General features: G+C 39.9%; 1 protein-coding gene across 1 annotated transcript in view; it reads left to right on the top strand.

The window, feature by feature from the left end:
- The window catches only part of PITPNC1 (phosphatidylinositol transfer protein cytoplasmic 1), a 74,767-nt gene that overhangs the window by 41,113 nt on the left and 14,052 nt on the right, over positions 1 to 19,602 (top strand). The window contains exons 4-6 of the mRNA XM_054278702.1: positions 71 to 78; positions 9,064 to 9,135; positions 18,135 to 18,230. Coding sequence (XP_054134677.1) covers positions 71 to 78; positions 9,064 to 9,135; positions 18,135 to 18,230 — 176 coding nt within the window. The remainder of the gene's footprint in view (positions 1 to 70; positions 79 to 9,063; positions 9,136 to 18,134; positions 18,231 to 19,602) is intronic.

The raw sequence follows: 19,602 nt of genomic DNA, 5'->3' as shown, positions 1-19,602 counted from the left end.
TATTTCATGTTTCTCTTTTTTTCTTTTCTCTCTTCTTTCTTTTTTTTACAAACGGACAATTGGAAATCAGAATACACAGTAAGTTTTTCTTCCTCTTTTTATTCCAAAAATAGAAAATTGATGTAAAATATAATAGTAAAATCCAATCAGATCCCTTCTTAATATAATTTATTTATTATGCATTCAATAGTGAAACCTTATTTTAGTTATTTATAGTTTATAGTTTCTATTTATTACTTATAGTTTAGGCAATTTAAAGGGAAATTTGAAGTTATTCTAAGGGGATCCTATAAATTATTTTTCTTTATCACTTCAAAATAATTTGATGTGTTTTTACTTACTGACTCTAAGAAAGAACCTTCTGTTAAAAAGGGTGAGGCTTTTAAGGTTCCAGTTGTTACATGGAGACATGAGAACAGATTTTATTTATTGGTTTATTAACTTATAAAATGCTCATCTCTGGTATAGTATCTGGGAAACTGTACGATCTGTAGACAAAATTAAAGATAATCTGGGCACAGTGCCCAGAAAAATCATCTATTCCCTCTCGCCTAGCTAAGGCAAAATATAGCACATAAATCATGAGAAAAATTGTTTAAATATGCTGGCCTCAATAACAGCAATAAGTTTCCAGCAGCCTTTGGAAGGTGAGGAGGTTCCAGGTGAAGAAACCTTTCAGAAACTCCTCCTTTGATTTAGCTTGAACTTCTGACTGCAGGTAAAACGTAATGCAGATGTTTCTCTTAATTCTGCAGTGCTCAAAATGTTTGTGCAGATTTTTTAAAAGCTCATAAAGCACAAAGAGGAACAAAAAAAATAGTGTGATAAAAAGAAAAAAAATAAAGGGATTTAAAGGCTCAGATCTGAAAACTCGAGACCAAGAGTTGCAACTGTGATAGCCAGGTTTGAAAACCCAAAGCAACAAACTGTGCTCTCCAATATGTGCTACAGGTAATTAGAATTTTCATTTGATTTTAAATGTCCCAGAATGGACAGCAGTGATCAGGGACAGATCCTCAGCTGGTTTTGCCAGAAGAGACTTTTGGTAGGGTCTGTCAGAGTTCACATTAATTAAGGCTTACCTTTGATAGCACATTTAGTTTTAGGCTGAGAAGTTGACATTTGCTGTGTTGCACTGATATCTCTCCATGGTAAATTTTTTTCTTTAACTGAAAGTAAATTTGAATCTTTTAATGTGATTTTTTTTTCTTTAACTGAGAGAGACAAGTGGGGATGATGCAAAGGGTGGTGGCAGACAGAAATATGTGTCTAAATTTGAAATGCGATACATTATTAAAGCCAAACAGCAGTGCTGTACTCAGAGAATCTGAATCCGGAGGTGATTTCTGTCTGATCTGGTGAAACAACACCTGGTGCAGGCTGGAGGAAGGTAGAGCTACAGAAATGTTCCAGAGAATCAGCAGAAGTGTTGAAGAGACATGTAAAGAAAAATTAAATCAGTCCAGAAATTTGGAAGGTAGGCAAAACAATCACTAAGTGACACTGTAACGGCCTAGGGGAGCTGGGGACTGATTACCATGGAGCAAGGAAACAGAACTAGAAGTACTGGGAGGAGATAAGGGAAACTGTACTTCAGACAAAAATCAAAAATATGTATTAATGGAGCTGATAGGGTATGAATTTATCTTCATGGAAAACAGACAGTGCCTTTGCCTCCAAATGTTGAATCTAGAACAAAAATGTTAAACATACCACTGGGAATAATTGCTATCCTTGTCTGGAATATTTCTCTAAATTTGATCTTCTGTATTCATTAGAGAATTCTGAAAGAAAGAATAAGCCCACAGACATCGCCCAAAATATGTAAGATAGCTTGGAAACCCTTTTCTTAAAGATCATAAATTATTTCTGAAGGGTCTGTGGGAAATGGTGAGAGTCAAATTGAGCCTCATTTCAAGGAAAACTCATTCTAAAGGCAGGCCAATAATTGGATAAATAAAGCATAATCTTATCGAGTCAAGTACGTACTGCTCTGTGGTATGTTCACACCTTATTAACCTTGTAAACTCCACTCTAAATAAAGAGAAGGACCTTAAAGGCTCAGCATGTTATTTCAGTGTGTGGTAGTGCTTTGGAAGAGGATGTGAACAGCAGACTGAACCTCACTGACAGTCTTAAGGATTTTCAGTTGCAAAATATGTAAGCTGTTGAGAAATAGCATTCAAACCCATACTCTGGCATTTAGAAACGCAGTATGGAATAATTTCATCAATCTGATTCTCCTGTGAATATTAGGGAATTCATAAATACAACCTTCTTAAAGACCTGAAATTAGGACACCTAAGAAAAAATGCTCATCAGGCATTGAAAAATAATTTTCAGAATATTGTTCTGTGCCGTGGTTGTATAAAAAGCCAAGAGCAATTGGATGCATGAAAACAGGAATGGAAATTACACTGTCATGATGTTAGTCCTCTGTAATCTGGATCCAGTTATGGTGGCATCTGCTTGAAGCAATGGTATTTGTTACACAGCAACCCCCTAAATCTGGCAGCAAACTCCACATCTGCTACTGGGTATTGACAACCATGTTAACAACATGTAAAACAAAAGCCACACTTGAGATAATGAGTTTAACAGAACTATTGCACAAGTGATGCTTTTGTGAGGTGCAATTTGTGCTGTAGGGTCACATCAGGAGAGCATTTGCAAAAGCACCTGGTTCAAGCTGCCAAGACTTCCTCTCAGGAAGGTGACACATGGGGGCTGTCCCAGGAAATGCTGTATCAGAGCTGGAGCTAATCCTTGAAAGCTTCCTGCTGTCATGGAGAGGGAGGAGGAAGTCAAAAAATACTGTCAAAGCTGGAGCCAAAGGAAATCATCCAATTTGGGGGTACTATTTAGGGAATCAGATATTCCTGTAAAGTTCAAAGTTTTAGTGGTTGGGGTGTTACTTCAGACCTGTATGTGAGAAAGTGTCTTCAAGACAGGCACTGGAGCTGCTTTGGTTTTGATCTTGTTATTAGAAACCTGATAAGATATCTTGCTAAAATACATGTTGAAGTTTTATCTACAAATCCATTTATTTTGTGATTAGGTTGATGTTAAGACAATAAACCTGTGAAATGCAGCCCTACTGGGTAACTCCACTGGATTCCACTCCATAAACAATCCCAGGACCTGGGTGTGGTCAGGTGCCTCCTGCCCAGCTGCACCAGCTCCTGGGCAATGGGTGCTGGTGGCTGCTGCCTTTGGGAAGAATTCCTTTGCTAGTCAGGGCCTGGGGCCTTTTTCCCTTGGAGGATGGACACACGATGCCTTGCGGCTCTCAACAACCCCTTGTGTGCCAGCTTATCACAGCCTTTGCAAATATGTATCTTCAGTGGAAAATATTTATGCTGTTCACAGTGGCAAGAACAACTGAACTTTCAGGAGGCTTTGTTATTTTTATTTCTGAGGTTGCCCAGCAAGATTAGAAATAATTAACTAGAAAGCAAACTTGTGTCTACTGCAAACCAAACGAAGAAGAATTGCATAGAACTGAGTTTCTTTACCTGCATTGGGATATTGTTAAAAAATAAACAGCACAGAGTAAATATCCATTTGACCTGCACAAGTGACAGTGGAGATTCTGGACAAAAAAAGAGAGGAGCCTCAAGCAAACAAACAATCAGATCATGTTTGGTGGCTAAACCATGGTACAAAATCTCCATGTGATCGATGAACACTGAAAATGAGCCAAAGTTTCGCTCTCAAGCTGGAGTAGAAAGTGGTTAGGAAAAATACAAAGAGAATTTAAGCAAACTCTTCTGGGTTTGAAGGTGCAGTTCAAGTGTTTACCAGGGATCAGTTCCAACAGATTTGCCTGCCCTGAATGGCTTTGGAGTGTTAGCAATATTTCAGTTCTGGGGCTGAAATTTAAAAACAGCTGGATAATTTTTTTATGCATAATTTATGGACAATTGTTAGTTTCACAATTATATAGACAAAACAAACATTAAAATGGCATTGTTTGCTTTGTACAAGGAGGAGGAGCATTCCTTCAACTTGCCAATGTCCCAAACATCCTGATGAATAGAATATAAACCCAGAATATTTATGAAAATCAGTTATGGAACAGAAAGCAGGAGACAACAATTCCTTTGATGATTTATCACAATGACATTTATTCTTCTACAGCAAATGACTGAGGAAAATAAAATTATGTCATCTGGTATGTGTCAAGGCCCCAGAGTGAGAGTTGCTAAATGGTCCATTACTGACCTGCTGGTTTCTGATTACTTTTGAGAACAGGCATGTTTTGTGCTTCACTTAGCTGCTGGTTTATCCATGAAGTAAATTATCTGGAAGGAATGTTTTTGTATTGTTATTTTTATAATGAGATGACTTGAGAAGGAAAGCAGTTGTTTCAGATAAACATTGCTGTAGAGTTTTTTCCTGTGTTCCCCTTATCTGTTTACCAGCCCTTGAAATTTGGATCTAACCCCTCACTCTTCAGGGCTGAAACTTTGCTGCAGCCTGAGGATTTGAAGAGTCTGCATCAAAAATGCAGTACAAAGAATCCATACTGCAGGATTAGAGCCTAATGCAAAGTTACTACCAGCATCCCCCAGCTCAGAAAACAGGCTCACTGATGCCATTGTCCTGGGAAAACACAGATTTATTTTCCTTAGTAGAGGTTCCAGCAAAAGGAAGGACCTCTGTAGTATTTATAAGAAAAAAATAACACATTTTTTAGAGAGCTGCAAACCTGTATTCTCATTTAATAGCTTAATCCCACTGAAACGAGTAACTCAGTGCTTGGGAGAATTCCCCTTTTTCCAGCACTGCCTTATTCCAAAGCAATCCAGCCCCCCCTCTGATAGATGGGACTGTCATTTCCACTTGTGCACGCTGCTTTTCACTTCATTTCTTCTTCAATAAGCAGGTTACTGTTCCCGTGTATCAAAGAAAAAGATCCTGAGGGAAGGCAAAGGCAGAGATAAGAATTTTATAGCAGTTGGAGGCAACTTGTTACTCATCGTTCCATCTCCAGGTTATTGTACACAATACAAACAGTGGTTTTCTTCCTTGCCTTGTTTATGAGAGTTTTGCTCCCTTGTTTATTTTTAAGCCCTGTTTTTGCATTGTTCTTTTCCTTTCCACTCAACAGCACTTTTGTTTGCTGTTTGCCACCTTCCTGTGCTTATCTTGCTTTCCAAATTCTCCTCCCTCTCACTGAGTCACATCTTCCAAATGCCATCACCCTGCCCAGCCCTTTCCGCCTATTCTCTTCCAGCCTTGTCACCCTGATTGATGCTGGTGTGACCTGATCACACAGCAGCTCTGTCTGCAGCAATCTGAGGGGAGTCAATAACTCCCCATTGTCCATTTTCCAAAAAACATTGAATATTCCACCTTCCATCACCCCACAATTCCACATCCCCTTTGTCGCTTGCAACAAAGTTGGGACTCCTCTTTCCCAGGTTCTTGATCTTCAATAAAAAAATGCTGTTGTTACCTCCTGAGAAGCAAAACAGTGCCCAGAACTTTGAATTTAAAGGATGTGATATATTGGAGCTACCCTATGGAAAAGATTTCATTTGCTTGAACACTCTCACCTCATTGTAGCAGTCACTTTGTTCTTTGTCTTTAGGCTCTGTGGAGATCACTCTCTAAAAATCCAGTTCCACCTGTGTTGTCAAAATAATCCATATGTGACCATATAAAAAAATCATCAGTCTGAGAAGTGGTGGAAGATGAGAGAGAACATTTGCATGAAATGTCTGCCTTGCTGGGCTTTTATGTTAAGATTTAGGGAAATATGCTTCTGCTGCTTAAAAAAAAAAAAAAAAAAAAAAGTGGGATTAATTTTTACTGTGCAGAAATGACTGCCAAGGATTGTGGATTAATATTCACAAGGAACAGGAGAGGTGAAGAGCAAGGATGAGGTCTCTAGCAGCTCTTTGAACATTCTGCAGGCAGAATCCACATGGAAAATGAAACCAGCTGCAACAGCAGTGATGAACTGGCATTGCTCACACAAAGCAGGTTCCAGAGGGTGAAGAAGCCTCTCCCAAACCAACATCTTTGCTGAGAACTGCAGTAATTCCCACAGCCACCTCAGGTGTAATTACTGCACCGAGGTGAATCTGACAGCCCTCTGCATTCAATGGTTGTCACACCCTGCATGTGTTTGACTGTCTCTTTAAGACTTTGCCAAGTGTTTTGGCACACTTCGGTTCTACCCTGTTCTTGTAAGTGTTGCTTATTGCTATGGCAACGCTAATCAATCATGGTGCTAAAAATAGGCCCTGCGTTTTTCAAGAGGTTATATGTAGGGAATTGCTAACACAACTGGGGGCTGTGCTTTCCATATGCTGCTTTCATTCCCTTCATTCTAACATGGAAATGCCCCTGCTCACGCTGGTTATTACTGGTTCACTCTCCTGTTATTGCACTGGTGCTCCCTTGAGCCTTAAATCTCTCCTGGTTCTTCCAAAATTGAGGTGCCAAATATAGAAAGTTTAGGAGAACAAAAAAAAAAAAAAACAAAAAACCTGAATATTCCCCTTATTTTCCCCTTATTTGTCTTTTGAGTGTCACAGGTATGCTGGGGTATAAAAAATTTTAAAGGAGTTTATAAAACTTCTAAAAAAATCTGGAGGTGACAATACCTGGAGATGCCTCCTTTGGGAGCTTTTCACAAAGACACCTTATCATTGAAGCCACTGTGACTGAAGATTTTGAATTATTCTGTAGAACTTGGGTTTAATTTCAAGTTAAAGATTGAATTTGCCACTATTTCATTCCCAAGAGGACCCTTGCAGGCTGTGGAGGCAGTGAAATGGAGAGCTGGAAGCAGTGCCCTGTGCACTCCTGTGTGTGCTCACATCGGTCGCCTGCAGGTCAGTGCTGGAAGAACACGGGCCCCAGAGGAGGCAGAGCACAAAGGGAGTGGTGCTCAGAAGAAAATAAGATTCTCCTGAAAGGTTTATTACCTACTATTCACTCCCCAGTTTGTTTCTGACTGTTGCATAACAATTTTAATCCCCAGTTAAGTAAATACGCCGCCACTTGAGGGGAAAAACCCAACTTTTTGCACGATGAATAATAGTCTTTTGAATGATGCATAAACAGTTTTCTGGTTCTGCCAGAGCCCTCTGCCAATTAGTCAGAGTGCAGCTGATGAATCATGAGACACATTCTGTGAAATGTTCAAAAATTTGGACCCTGCTAAGTGTTCCTGTAAGGCAGCGAGACCCCCCACAGCTGCTGGAGCAGTGGTTGCCAGCCAGTTGAGTTCTCAGAGGGACTTTTGCGGTGGAGGACTTGTGGTGGATTTGAATTTTCATTTGGGGTAAACCCATGTTGCCATTTATAATCTCAAATTAGGTTGTTACAGTTCTCTCCTTCATGCTAAACACACAGGGAGGCTGCCTGTGGGTGGCTTTACAGAAAGTGGCTCTCTAATGAGGTGGCTTGAGGTAAATGGCACCATTCTCTGCTAGCCTAAGGAACCTTGGTCTTTTCTTAATGCTTCTTTTTGAAATACAGGGTTAGAGGATCTCTTGTTTTAATTAGAGTTTAGATTCTGGGTCAGAGGAATCAATTACCAGCCAGACCCAAGCAGGGGCTTGTTGAGCTCCTCCAGTGCAGCCTCACGTTCAGGACATGGAACGGTGACATTTCAGTGTCATGACCTGACTCATTGCTGGCAACCTCCTGACAGTGATTGAAAATAGCAGGCATTTCTTTAATACCAAGGTCAAAGGGAAATCTGACATTTGGTTTTATTCATCATTCCCTCTGAAACTGCACCTGTGCTTCAGATCAACAGCATGAAGGGGGTTTTGCCTTCCATGGCACCAGAACCTTATTTTGAGGAATCTGCTCACTTGTTTTTTCAACAAGGATTGATTCTAGATGTGCTTGTTGATAGCGGATATCCTGTGATCAGAAGAAGACTGAACAATGGCTTGTTGGGTGATTCCCAGTGAAGGAGGGATGAAGTTGCTGCAGTCTCCAAGGAGCTGCCTTAGATTTCAGCTGTTGCCCTACACCTGGCTCCTAAACCCCCTCTCCCTTACTCACCAGCCCCTCCCTGGAGGAACTGTGAATGTTTTCAAGCCTGGACTTGGACCAGCAGCCGTGTGAGCACTGAGGTGTCCAAACCCTCATTGTATAACCTGGATGCACAGCCCATGGAGGAGTCATTTGCCACAGGGGATTAGTGATGCATCACACAAGGAACTGGCAGTAAATGCAGGGAAAGCCTTGGTGACTAACAGGGAAGATGCTGAACTGGTGTCATTCAGAGCTGGTTAGACAGCTGTTCTATCTGCTGTCTGAAAACTTGCTTTGAAGGAACTGTGAAATGATAAATAAAATATATTTGAAATATTTATTATGATAGGATTATGTTGCCTAGTATTATAAACTCTAGCCTTCATAAGCCAACTAAGCTAAGCAATCCTCAGAAAAATAAATTTATTCCCATGTAAATACAGAATATTAATCTTTAACAGGAAAACATTGGTGTGTTCTTCTTTTTTTTTTAAATAAATATTTATTTGGATTTAGGAAAAAGAAATTTTCACAGGAGTTCATAATCCATGAATTCCATATTAATTTCATTAATAGGAAATTATGCTAAAACTAATTTCTCACCAAAATTAAGAAAAAGCCCTCATATGAAAGCATTGCTGTCTGTTTGGTCAGGACCTGCATCTGGTGAAGTGTCCTTGGGTTTTTCTATATGGGGATAGACTGGTCTATAATGAGGGATATCCAGTTGCTCTCAAGATGTCAGTGAATTGAATTTCTAACAAGACATTCAGGACACTCATACTCTTGGGCATAGTGAGCATGAAAACCATTGCATCTAATTATTCCAGACTGCTTATACTGATTTATTTATATCTTCATTATAATTTTCAACTTTTAGATAGAATCTCTGTATCCCTCCAGAATCATCAAACCTTTCAGGTTTACATTCTGGGAACATTTTTTCTTGAAGTAATCTGAAAAAATAAGAAAGGTGATACCAAAGGGGATCTGAATGTGTCAGCTGATGAAGCAAGGCATATTTCTTGTGTTAAACATATTTTTCTTTTGTTGCAGTGTTCGTTTTTGCCTAAATTCTCCATTCATATAGAGACAAAATATGAGGACAACAAAGGAAGCAATGACAGTGTAAGTATGGCACCTTGTGCAAAACTTGATTTAATGCTCTTGGTTAACCACAGTCTGTCTGGGGGCCTGGAGGTCTCTCATTTGGGAAAAGGCCCCAAATTTGTGCCTTTGTCCCTCCCTGGGTGTCCTGCTCTGGAGCAGCTGCAGAGCAGTTACCTCTGAAGTACCAGGAGATGAAAGATCTGTGTACCCACCTTCCTTTCTGCCTCTTCTATTTGTTCCTTCTCTAAACACAGCGTCATTTACATATGTGAATTTAGTTGTGATGAACATTTATGGAAAGTAAAGATAAGATGACTAGGGGGTTTTGATCTGCTTGTATTCCAATCTCTGTGTTTCACATTATTATCTCTGAATAAAGGGGGTTGGATTCCAAGGAGGTGTCAGGGAGAACAAACAGGAAACTCAATAATGGTCAGAGATGAGAGATCTCAGAAAGCAGCTTGGGGAACAATGGCTGTGCACTTAGGTGATGCTTTTGGCAGTCACTTACCCAAAGTTAAACATTTTCAGAGTTAGAGATGAGAAGGACAATTAACTATGTAAAATCCCCTGTAGAGGGAGGGTGGGAATGAGCAGCCAGCAGCTGCTGATCAGAGAGGCTCAGGAGCAGAAGGCAGGAGGTCAGTCAGACTTTGCTGTGCAGAGAGCAAAGCAGAGTCTGCTTTTCCCTTGCAAAAAAATAAGAATAATTTTCACTAAAGCCCAGCATGTAAAGATTGAACCCTTGGGTTCATACACAAATATGTTTCTTCCTGTTTCGTTTTGGCATGCATTGGTTGCAGACTTATGGGAAGAGGTTTCTTGTAGGCATGAAAAGTTTAGATGTCTGGAAAATTTGATCTGTAAAAGAGAGAGCCAATGATGGGGTGTTTGAACTCATTCTTGAAGAAGAAAAAGGCAATCAAGCAGATTTTAAGGGGTCTGAGCACAGCCTTGCAGTGTTTTGGGGTGTCCCTGCAGCAGCCCTGGGAAGAGGAAGGTGTTCTGTTCTCCAGGTGGGAGGAACATTTCCCTCAGCCCCCTGGGGCTGCCTGTTCATGAGGCTGACAGCTGTTGCACTGCTTATGGCAGAATAATTACATGTACAAGAACAAGGTGGAATTTGGAATAATGCTTTTGGCATGCAGACGCTTTCCCACCGGGAACATGACAGGGATCATCTATTAACCACCAGATACCAACCACTCACAGGGGCTGCCTCTCTAAGCCAGATCAGTGTGGAGTTAAAAAGAAGTGTATTACATTACCAGCTAGATGAACATTGTGTAATTTATGCACTTTTTAATGTTCACTTGTGTTTTTTGGCAGCACTTTAATCCAGAGCAAGCCCACACCTTTGGTTTTGGGAGGGTGCAGACTAATTTTCTGCTGCATTATCATGTCAGCAGTGAGCAGACATGATCTGGGCTGCTGTCTGACAGAGGAAGAACTGAAGCTATTTAAGCACAGTGAATTCTTTCAGTGTGTCAGCTTGTGGCTAAAATACTGTGAATCAAGCCCTGAACAGTATCCAGCCAGGGAATTCAGATGAAAGTGGCACAGAGGTGGGATACTCCAGTGATGTAAATCAAAGAAACTCTATTCTGCTTGAATCCAGCTCTTCCAATGTCATTTTTACCAGACTGCCAGTGGGGCAATATCATATTACCTTTCTATTGCAGCACCTGAGTCACAGACTAAGGCAGTGTTTGCCTAGATTAAGAGATTTCACTGACCCCTGCTTGAACTGAGGAGGAGAAAGAGCAACTGAATTAGAGGGTTGCACTCCAGCCCTAATTTCCCTGATTTTGTAATTCTGAGAGCTGTGCTGTTCCCTGGTGGGAGCACAGTAAACCAGTGGAAGATCTACATTTTTGTGCTCTCATGACCTTTATCTGGGACCACAGACATGACTGGTACAGCCCTGAAATGCTGGAAGGTTCCTAAATATGGAGAAGCTTCTGTTAATCCAAACACCTTGGAACCAGGAGCAGGAGTCAACCTCATTTCCATTGGGCAGGCTTAAACCTCCCTGAAGAACTTGCAAAGTGCATTTCTCCTTTGTGACAGACAACTTTAGATTAAATGTCACTGTTTGTCTGGGTAGAAAACAACAGGAAGCATAGCACCCATTCCTATAGATTTCCATAGATACCCTGTATTTTCCTTCATTGCAACTATCAGCCTTGTTCTGATGAAGAAATAATGAATCAAAAAAAAACTTCTGTAAATTTTGCAGTTCTAATGCAAAATAGACTAAATGAATATTAATGTTACAGTAATGAGGGCAATAATACAAATCTGTTTTTAACTCAGCTATTTCTCAATGTATTTTTTTAGATCATAGAGATTTTTTTTAAATCTTTGCACTCTGATCTATTCTTCATTTCCATACTGTCTGATAAAGTAGATATTGATGGTGAAAAGCAATACCTGGACTTCAGGATACTAAAACTAATTCCACTGATCCATGGAAGAAAGCAATATAAATGGCCTTGGGTTCCTGTCATTTGGATGTTATTAGAATTATTTCATTTAACATGTTGTGTTGTCTGGTATAATTCTACCTAATTATTGCAATACATCTTGATGCAAAGTTCCTACTGATTTTTCTTCCCATTTGACATGACAGAAGATAGTAGTAATACTAGTGAAAGATGGTATCTGCTCTGGAATCTGATTTTTCTATGTCTTAGAATTCATTTTAAGCTCTTTTAAATGTGTTAAAGCATTCTTGTTCCAATCTGTTAAAGTTTGTGGTTGATTTGCACAAATATAAATACTGACAGAAAGAACAAGGGACAATAAATGTCTTTATTTAGGCAACCTTGTGTAGTAGTGCAGAACCATAAATCCACTGAGCTGTGATTTCAGTGCTCAGAGCAGCTGATTTTAATGTATCCCATGTAGTTGTTCCATGGCAACTCTATTCTTAGAAAAACAGAGCCAGTGTTGGATGAGCATGTGAGTACATCAAATATTGTCCCTGCTACCTTGTAGCTTTACAGCTTCATTAACACTGGCAGAAACTGGACCAGTGAGTCAGGCCAGTCACTATTTCCTCTTGCAGATCTTTTAAATTAAAAGTCAACTTCTTAAAGAGAAATTTTATTTTGATTTTACTTTTGCTCTAAATTACAAAATGGAATTTTTAAAAATTAGAATGGAGATAGAAATGATATGGGAGGTGGCATCTGTAGAGTCCATGGAAGTATTGCTTCCCTTTGTACCCTGGGCAGTGCTGGGCAGGGGAAGTGCAGGGGCTGCAGCCAGGAGCCTCAGCGGGCACAGAGCAGTGCAAAAGGGCACAGCAATCACACCCTTCTCCCAAAGCAAAATTTGCACTTTGGGAATTTGAATATAGATAAATAAAGTCTGTATTCTGAATATTTAAACCATAAGGGACATCCTTACAGAGAGAATTCTTACATGAATGAAATGGTAGAAATGCAGGCAGGAGGGTGGGAGTTACTGCTTGTGTGTCAATAAATTGGGTGTGTGCTTTCCATGAGAACACTTCCTCAAGCTCTTTTTTATTTGGACAGGTATTTTCTTTCATCAGTCCATTGACTGCTCAGTATTTGTGTCACAAAGGACTAATTTAGTGGAACTGTCATCTCCCTCTCGCTGTTTCAGTGTGCACCACAGACACGGGTTTTGGTTTTTTCCTTTTTGTGGGGAATGCACCAACTGTGCCTTGCAATCAGCTGTGCTGGTTCCAGGCCACACCATATGGCTGCAGGGGCTGCAGTCAGTGCCCAGCCATGTCACACATGGCAGAGCCACCCTGTCCCTGCCTGTCACCCTCTGCTGCTGGGAAATGTCTGCAAGGCAGTGGAGGTGCAGCAAAGGCAGGCTGGGGACAGACACTGCTCAAGCAAATCACAAAAACATTCCATTTATTCCATTTTCCTATTTGTTGCACAAGCATCATTATGTTTGACTGATTTCTGTTGATTTGTTTTGTTTTGTTTTTTAGGCACAGAATTAATTGCTGCTGATATTTGGGCAGTGATTTTTTGCCATCTGATGGTGTCTGGGGAAAGCAAAAAAAAAAAAAAAAACAGCTTGTCAAATAATTCAAAGGTTGTCAATAATGAAAATTCACAGTATGTAAAATTTCCTGTGCCTTGCTCTTTGTAGCATAATATTTTTCTCTGGAAAACTCAGTGTCTGGATCTTGATTATGAAACTAAAGTAAAATAAATTTTAGATATGGCAGCTAAAAAGAAAATCCATTTCTAGTTTGGCTGAGTTTAGGGTGGCTTTTTCTCTATTTTTGTCTCCTGTCTTAGTAATGTGGAACTAGGTTGTAACAAACTTGAATATAGCACATGGAAATTAAATGTAAATTCACTATTTAAGGCAACTGCCATGAAACACTGATTTCAGCTGAAAAGGATTCAGCTGTGCCCTGGTTTAACCTGCACCACAGGATCTCACTCTGGAAATTGTCAAAAGGATTGCTGGGCGTCACTCAAAATATGCAAAGTCAAAGCAAGGGACACTTTGAGGGTGATTTTATTTGCACCTGGACTTTTCCTGTATGATGGTACTGAGTATCCCATAATTTGCAATGATTTTATGATGCTTTTCCCCCCTCTAAGAAGTCTGAAAAGATGAAGGCAAGCAAGTGGAAAGGTTGGTCTGAAATTCCTCCTGAGGGAAGAGCTCTCTTTGTTGAAGTACAGATCCTGTGTCCCAAGCACATATGGCTATCACAGAACATATGACAAGGCCCACACTGACAGAGTGTGAACAAGTGAGGTGGTTGTGCCTCTACTTTCTCATTTTTCTAAATGAACTACTGAACTTAGTCAGTAAATCTGGCACTTGAACTGGATGTGACTTAAAAAACTAATGCCAGTAAATATTATAGATAGTCTGTTGAGGTCTTGGAAGCACAGCTACTTTGACATAATTACATAAAAATCCAGTTCTCTGTCCAGAAAGCACAAATCTTAATGAGATATTTCATAAGAGATGGAATAATAGGGGAGTCATGACATGAGATCAAAAGGAGCGGGGAGCAAGGCTGCAGATAAATATATAACTGCCTCTCCCACTCTGTGGCACACAGGGATATTCCCAGCCAGTTCAGGGAGCCAAATTTTCTCAAAGACAGATTCAATCTTTTTCCATAGAAAAATTGCTCCCAATTATGTGTGTCCATATAAATATTTTTATCCCATGAACAGGTTTGAAATTGGTCAATTCCTGTAATCTCTGCCCAAATAAATCTCAAAAGGAAATTAGGGAATTTGGAAGTAGCTGAGGTTGGAGCATGATTTATTGAAAAGTTACACACTGAATGAATTCCATGGGTCAAGTTCTGAGTTCTGAGGAGTTTTCCTTCAGAAAAGTGAGAGCTCCAGTGCTCAAGGTGTGCAGCAACACACTGAGGAGCAGCCAGTGATTCTGGCCATGGCAATCTGCAGAGATGAGAATTTCAAGGTGGAGAGTATATTTTGCACATGTATCTATTGGAAGAAAATAATTATTCTTGCAGTCCTCACCACAATTACAGCCCTGCCATGAATTAGCTGTCTCTTTACAGCCTTCTGACCACAAACTCCTTCTGTTCAGGCTGGAAAAAAAAGCATTTTGTAGTAATGACAGAGCCAAACACCTTTCCAGCTGGTAATCCCTTGGATGGTTCCTTTGCTCTTGAAGATGGAAAACAAACATCACAAGAGAGGATCATGTATTATGAAACAAAGCCAAGCCAGAGGCACAGATGTGACTCTTGGAGTCCTGGTGGTGCAGATGAGTGAGGAGTTTGCCAGTGTGGATGGAATAAAAGCATTCAGCAGAAATTGGCTTTATGCTGTTTATATCCAATCCAGGTCAGCTGTGGAGATTGGCCATAAAGTTATATTTTAGATTAACTACATCTGAATAAAATTGAAGCCAGCACCTTAGCCTAAACATAGAAAAAAATAAACAGATAGGAAAAAATGCTTGTAGAAAATAGGATATTGAATTTCCCATCATATCCTAACCTGATTTTCTGTTCCGACTGTGGCTACCAGGAGAAGGGAAATTGGTAGCAAAGCATGGGCCAGGACATGTTCTTGCAGGGCAGGAGGGAAACAAAGGAATGAAATTTAAGTTCACCAGTACTCACATTTCTGCAATATCCTGGATGAGCTGTTATTCTTGAGGTTCTGGGATCACCTGCCTGGGTGGATTTTGTGTATTTTAATTTTGGTTTTTGGTTGGTTGGTTGGTTGGTTGGGTTTGAAGTTGGTTGGTTGGTTGGTTGGGGGGCTTAATGGTTTTGGGGTTATTGTTGGGGGTTTTTTTTGTTGTTGTTTTGTTTGAAGATCTTTTTGTTTGGTTGGAGTTTTTTTGGCCTTTTTGAATTTTCACCAGAAGAAACCACTGACAGTCATAAAGACCCAGTTGAAACCTTTCTCCCACTTTCTGTCATTCTGTGGGTGATGTAGTCTAAACCATGCTGAGTTTTCATTCCTCCTAGGAAAGGGAAGTATATAAATGTTTGTTGTAAAAAAGCTGTCACGTTACTTCCCCCAAAATCGAACCAAAACCCACGGCAAAAAGGCCTCTTCAGTCTGAATGCTGCTCTTTGTTTTCCATTTGATTGTGTATTTTAATCTCAATTAATTACTTGGCTTCCAAATGTAAAGCCTGTCCAGTTCTTTCCAATATAATATTTAATATTCTGTCTTCTACATCATCTTCTTAAGGATACAGATTGTTCTCACCATTCAGTTTCTGCACATTTGCAAATACAGTTGCACAGATTGGGAGCCTTATGCTTCTTTTTGTGGCCTTTAATCTTTTCCTTTAAAACTTTTAAGTTTCTTTAGTGTCTTTGATCCCAGCCACAATAAACCCATCGTCCCTACAGGGTTTCAGGCAATCCAAGATTCTGTGGCCAAGAGAGGCAATAAGAGAATTAGAGCTAAGAAAGAAATCAGTCTTGTTCTCTAATGACTTCTTATTTTCAACTGCTGATAGAATGAGAAGATTAAATCTCTAGCTGCAAATCTTGTGAGGACAATCTGAGAAAGGGAGAAGCATAAATGATTAGACAACAAGTTCTGCTGGCAAAGGGAAGTAAGAATGTCATTCAGCAAACTTCTGGAATAAAGGAAATGGTCACAGACGGCCTCGGCAGCAAATAAGGCATCGTTGAAATGGTTGAAAAATTCCTCCTGGTTTTGACAGATTGGCAAAGGCATCTGTCATCCCCACTTCCATCACAGCATTTTAAGGAGAGAAAAGGAATTTAGAACTATTTTCATGTGAGGTGAAATATGTGGATCAAGTCTGGGACAGAGCAGGGCACATTTCTTTGGATAAGATACTGGGTAATAATCTCCATTTAGGCCGTTGCAAATGGGCAGAGATTTGCATGTGCTTGAATTTATGGGGCTTGTGCCTAAACCATGGACAGATTCAAAGCCTCAGCTGATCTGCTAATGTTCACTTAAGTCCCATTTCCATTTTTTTAGAGAGATTATAGTGAAATGCATCTTATTCCAGAAATAGTTCAACTGAATTCATCAGGGGCTGCTCTGTATTTCTGAATTTGTTTAGGAAAAAAGCAAGCAAGGGAGCTTATAAAAGGTGACCTATATTATATATATAAACACAGAAGTGATTTACACCAATGTACCCAATTCAGAGAAGGAGCACTACAGGAGAAGGGCTTTCCTTCAAAGTTCCACTTTGTTCAAATAATTAACATATTTCTTACAAAACAACAATTGCAAAAGGATAATAATACAAATAAAACCAGGTTGGAGTTTCTCAGTTCTTCAGCAGTTTCAGATGTGTGAATATGTTACATCCAGCTCAGTGAGCATTCAGTGCTGCCTGTTTTATTCACTACCAAGATAAGTTAAAATTGTAGAGTCAAACTTCAGCTTTTCCTGTATTTGAAAGACAATTTCCTGAGCAATTTTCTTCCTACCAGCTGGTTCCTGTGTTCCCTGGAGTCCATTGCTCTTTTTGAATGCTTTAAATGGGCAGCCCCAATGCTTTCAGAAATAATGAAGTAGCATTTCTGTTACTAAAGAGTTGCTGGAATTTTGTATTTTTAACTGTTCCTCTAGAATTTAATTAAATCAAGAGAGCATTCAGTGCATTTATTAAAAAAAGAAAAAAAGAAAAAAAGAAAAAAAAATATTTTTGCTTCCTGGAAATATCAGCTATAGAACATTGTGCCCTGAAGGAAAGAGCACATTGTGAGCTTATTACTGCTCCTGACAGTGGATGCACAACTTCCCTGAATTTCATGGCACTAATTCATGGTAGCCTTTTAGCTCAGCGCTGTTTCCAAGTCTCAGAATCATGAGGAAAATGTATTGCAGACACAGTGTAAGTCACATGGGTCACTGAGATGCCTAAATAATTAAATTATGGACACGGGCACAGAAGGATACTGTGCTGCAGCTGCAAATGACCTGGATTTTCAAAATATCTCCATCGTTCACCTTGCATAGAACAGGAGGTTTGTGTTCCAAACAAGGTCCTAAAGGATTGAAATGTGTGTGCATGGATGGGCTGGGGAAGCTTGCAGCTTCCACTGGGGCAGTTCAGCCACAATTTTCATTTTCAGTGTAACAACAACTCTGACTGTTCCCAGCAAACACCTGCACATTGCTGGAGTCCTTAGAGGGGAAAACCCCCTGAGACCAGAGAGCTGGGTTTTTTACAGTGACAGACTCTAGTACAAAGACTGGAGAATGCAGTAAAAACAATCCAAATTGTTGACCTTGCTGTTTTTAAGCAAAGTCTCCATTCTAAAAAAATCCAAGGATGAGCAGCAGTGGGAGCAGAAAGTGCTGAACACGATGTGAGCAGTAGGGTGGAGAATGTTCCTGCAAAAACTCGAGTATTTTACACAAAGCTGTTCAGGCACAAGCCTAAAATACATTCTGTTGCACAAGTCATTGAAACTGCTTGTAACAGTTATTCCAGGTGGATTTTGTGAGGATGCTGTTCTGTAACAGCCTTGAATTTCTTTAATCTGAATCTTCTTGCAGATTTTTGACAAAGAAGCAAAAGATCTGGAGCGAGAAGTTTGCTTTATTGATATTGCCAGCGACGAGATTCCCGAGCGCTATTACAAGGAATCAGAGGTAAGAGGCAACTGCTGTGAACATAGGAATCACAGCCTTTTTATTTTTGTATAAAATCTTGCTGCTCAGTAATATCTCAAGAGCCTTTGGTCAGAGGGGAAGCAGGCAGCAGCCTTTCTGTCCAGATTGCCCAACATTTTCTTTTGCAGATGATTCTTTGAAATGTTTTCCTACCCTTATCAGAACACACCCTGAACCAGACCTTTGATATTCAGCTGAATTAGTCCAAACCAGAAAAGGCCTTTCCTTTGCATTATGAAGCTCAGTGAAGAGTTTGCAGATCTGAGCTCTTTGAAACACCCCTGCTGTCCTTATTGCATCCCACCCTGATCAGTGAGCCCTGCAAAGTGCCCAAGCCCAGCAAAGCACAGATGTGCTGCAGTGACAAGGGGCTGATGCACAATTACTTGAAGGGAACAATGTCACAAGAGCAAGAGGGACCGGAGCACACTGCAGACTGCAGCAGATCTGCCAAAAAGCATCAATGGCAGCAGGCAGAGTCACTCAGAAAACTCCCTGGGAAATTGCTCCCATGTATATTTGATGGAGCACATCTCTGAAGAGCGTGCTTCTTCTAGGTCAATGCAATTCACTGCTTGAAATCAGCAGCCACCATGCAAATGAAGATGAGGTCTCAATGTTTTAATCTCAGAGTTGATAAATGATGGTTCACAACAAGCAGCTAGAGAGGAATGATCAGATCTATGCTCGCATTTAATTTTGGAGATATGATTTGCCTCTGGAGCCAAGTCTATATTCATAGCTGGCACTGAGTATGGCAGCTGTTTAACTATCTAAAACGAGACTACATAATCATTTTTAGGATAGAAAGTGAGGACTTGCCAAGGAATATATTTCTATACTATAGGAGACATGATTTTCAGACTAAAAATATCAAGTACTTTTTATCTTCCATTTATATAGATCCTATTTTGAATGTTGTGTACGGGTCATAAAGCAAAACTGAGCCTACAGTAGAATGAAAAGTAATTTTATTACTTTCTTTAGATAATGAAACCTATCTGTTTAGTACCAAAAATTATATAACACCTCATGAAACAGCTTATTGGTCCCATCATCTTATCTGAGCTCCACGGCTTCTGGTTCCATTTAGGAATGAGCTGCTAATGGAACAGGTCAATAATATGACTGTACTTTAAAGAAATCCTGTGAGATTTTTCATCTCATTCTCTGCACTTCAGAAACTGTAAACACAAAGGTGACAACCAGTTTTGCAACTTTCCTGCTCGTTTTTAATGGCCAACCATTAAAGCATAATTTCCCTGTGATTAATCTCCTGATACAGAAAAACAGGCTCATCTTAAAAGAGAAAAGCATTTCAGAGTCTTTGTGTTGCTATTTCAAAGTCAAA

This window comes from Melozone crissalis, unplaced genomic scaffold, assembly GCF_028551555.1.
Source record: "Melozone crissalis strain CALT ecotype California unplaced genomic scaffold, PUWL_Pcris_2 ptg000026l_1, whole genome shotgun sequence".
Taxonomy (NCBI): domain Eukaryota; kingdom Metazoa; phylum Chordata; class Aves; order Passeriformes; family Passerellidae; genus Melozone; species Melozone crissalis.
Note: the sequence above shows the minus strand (reverse complement) of the source record. Positions and strands in the feature narration are given on the sequence as shown.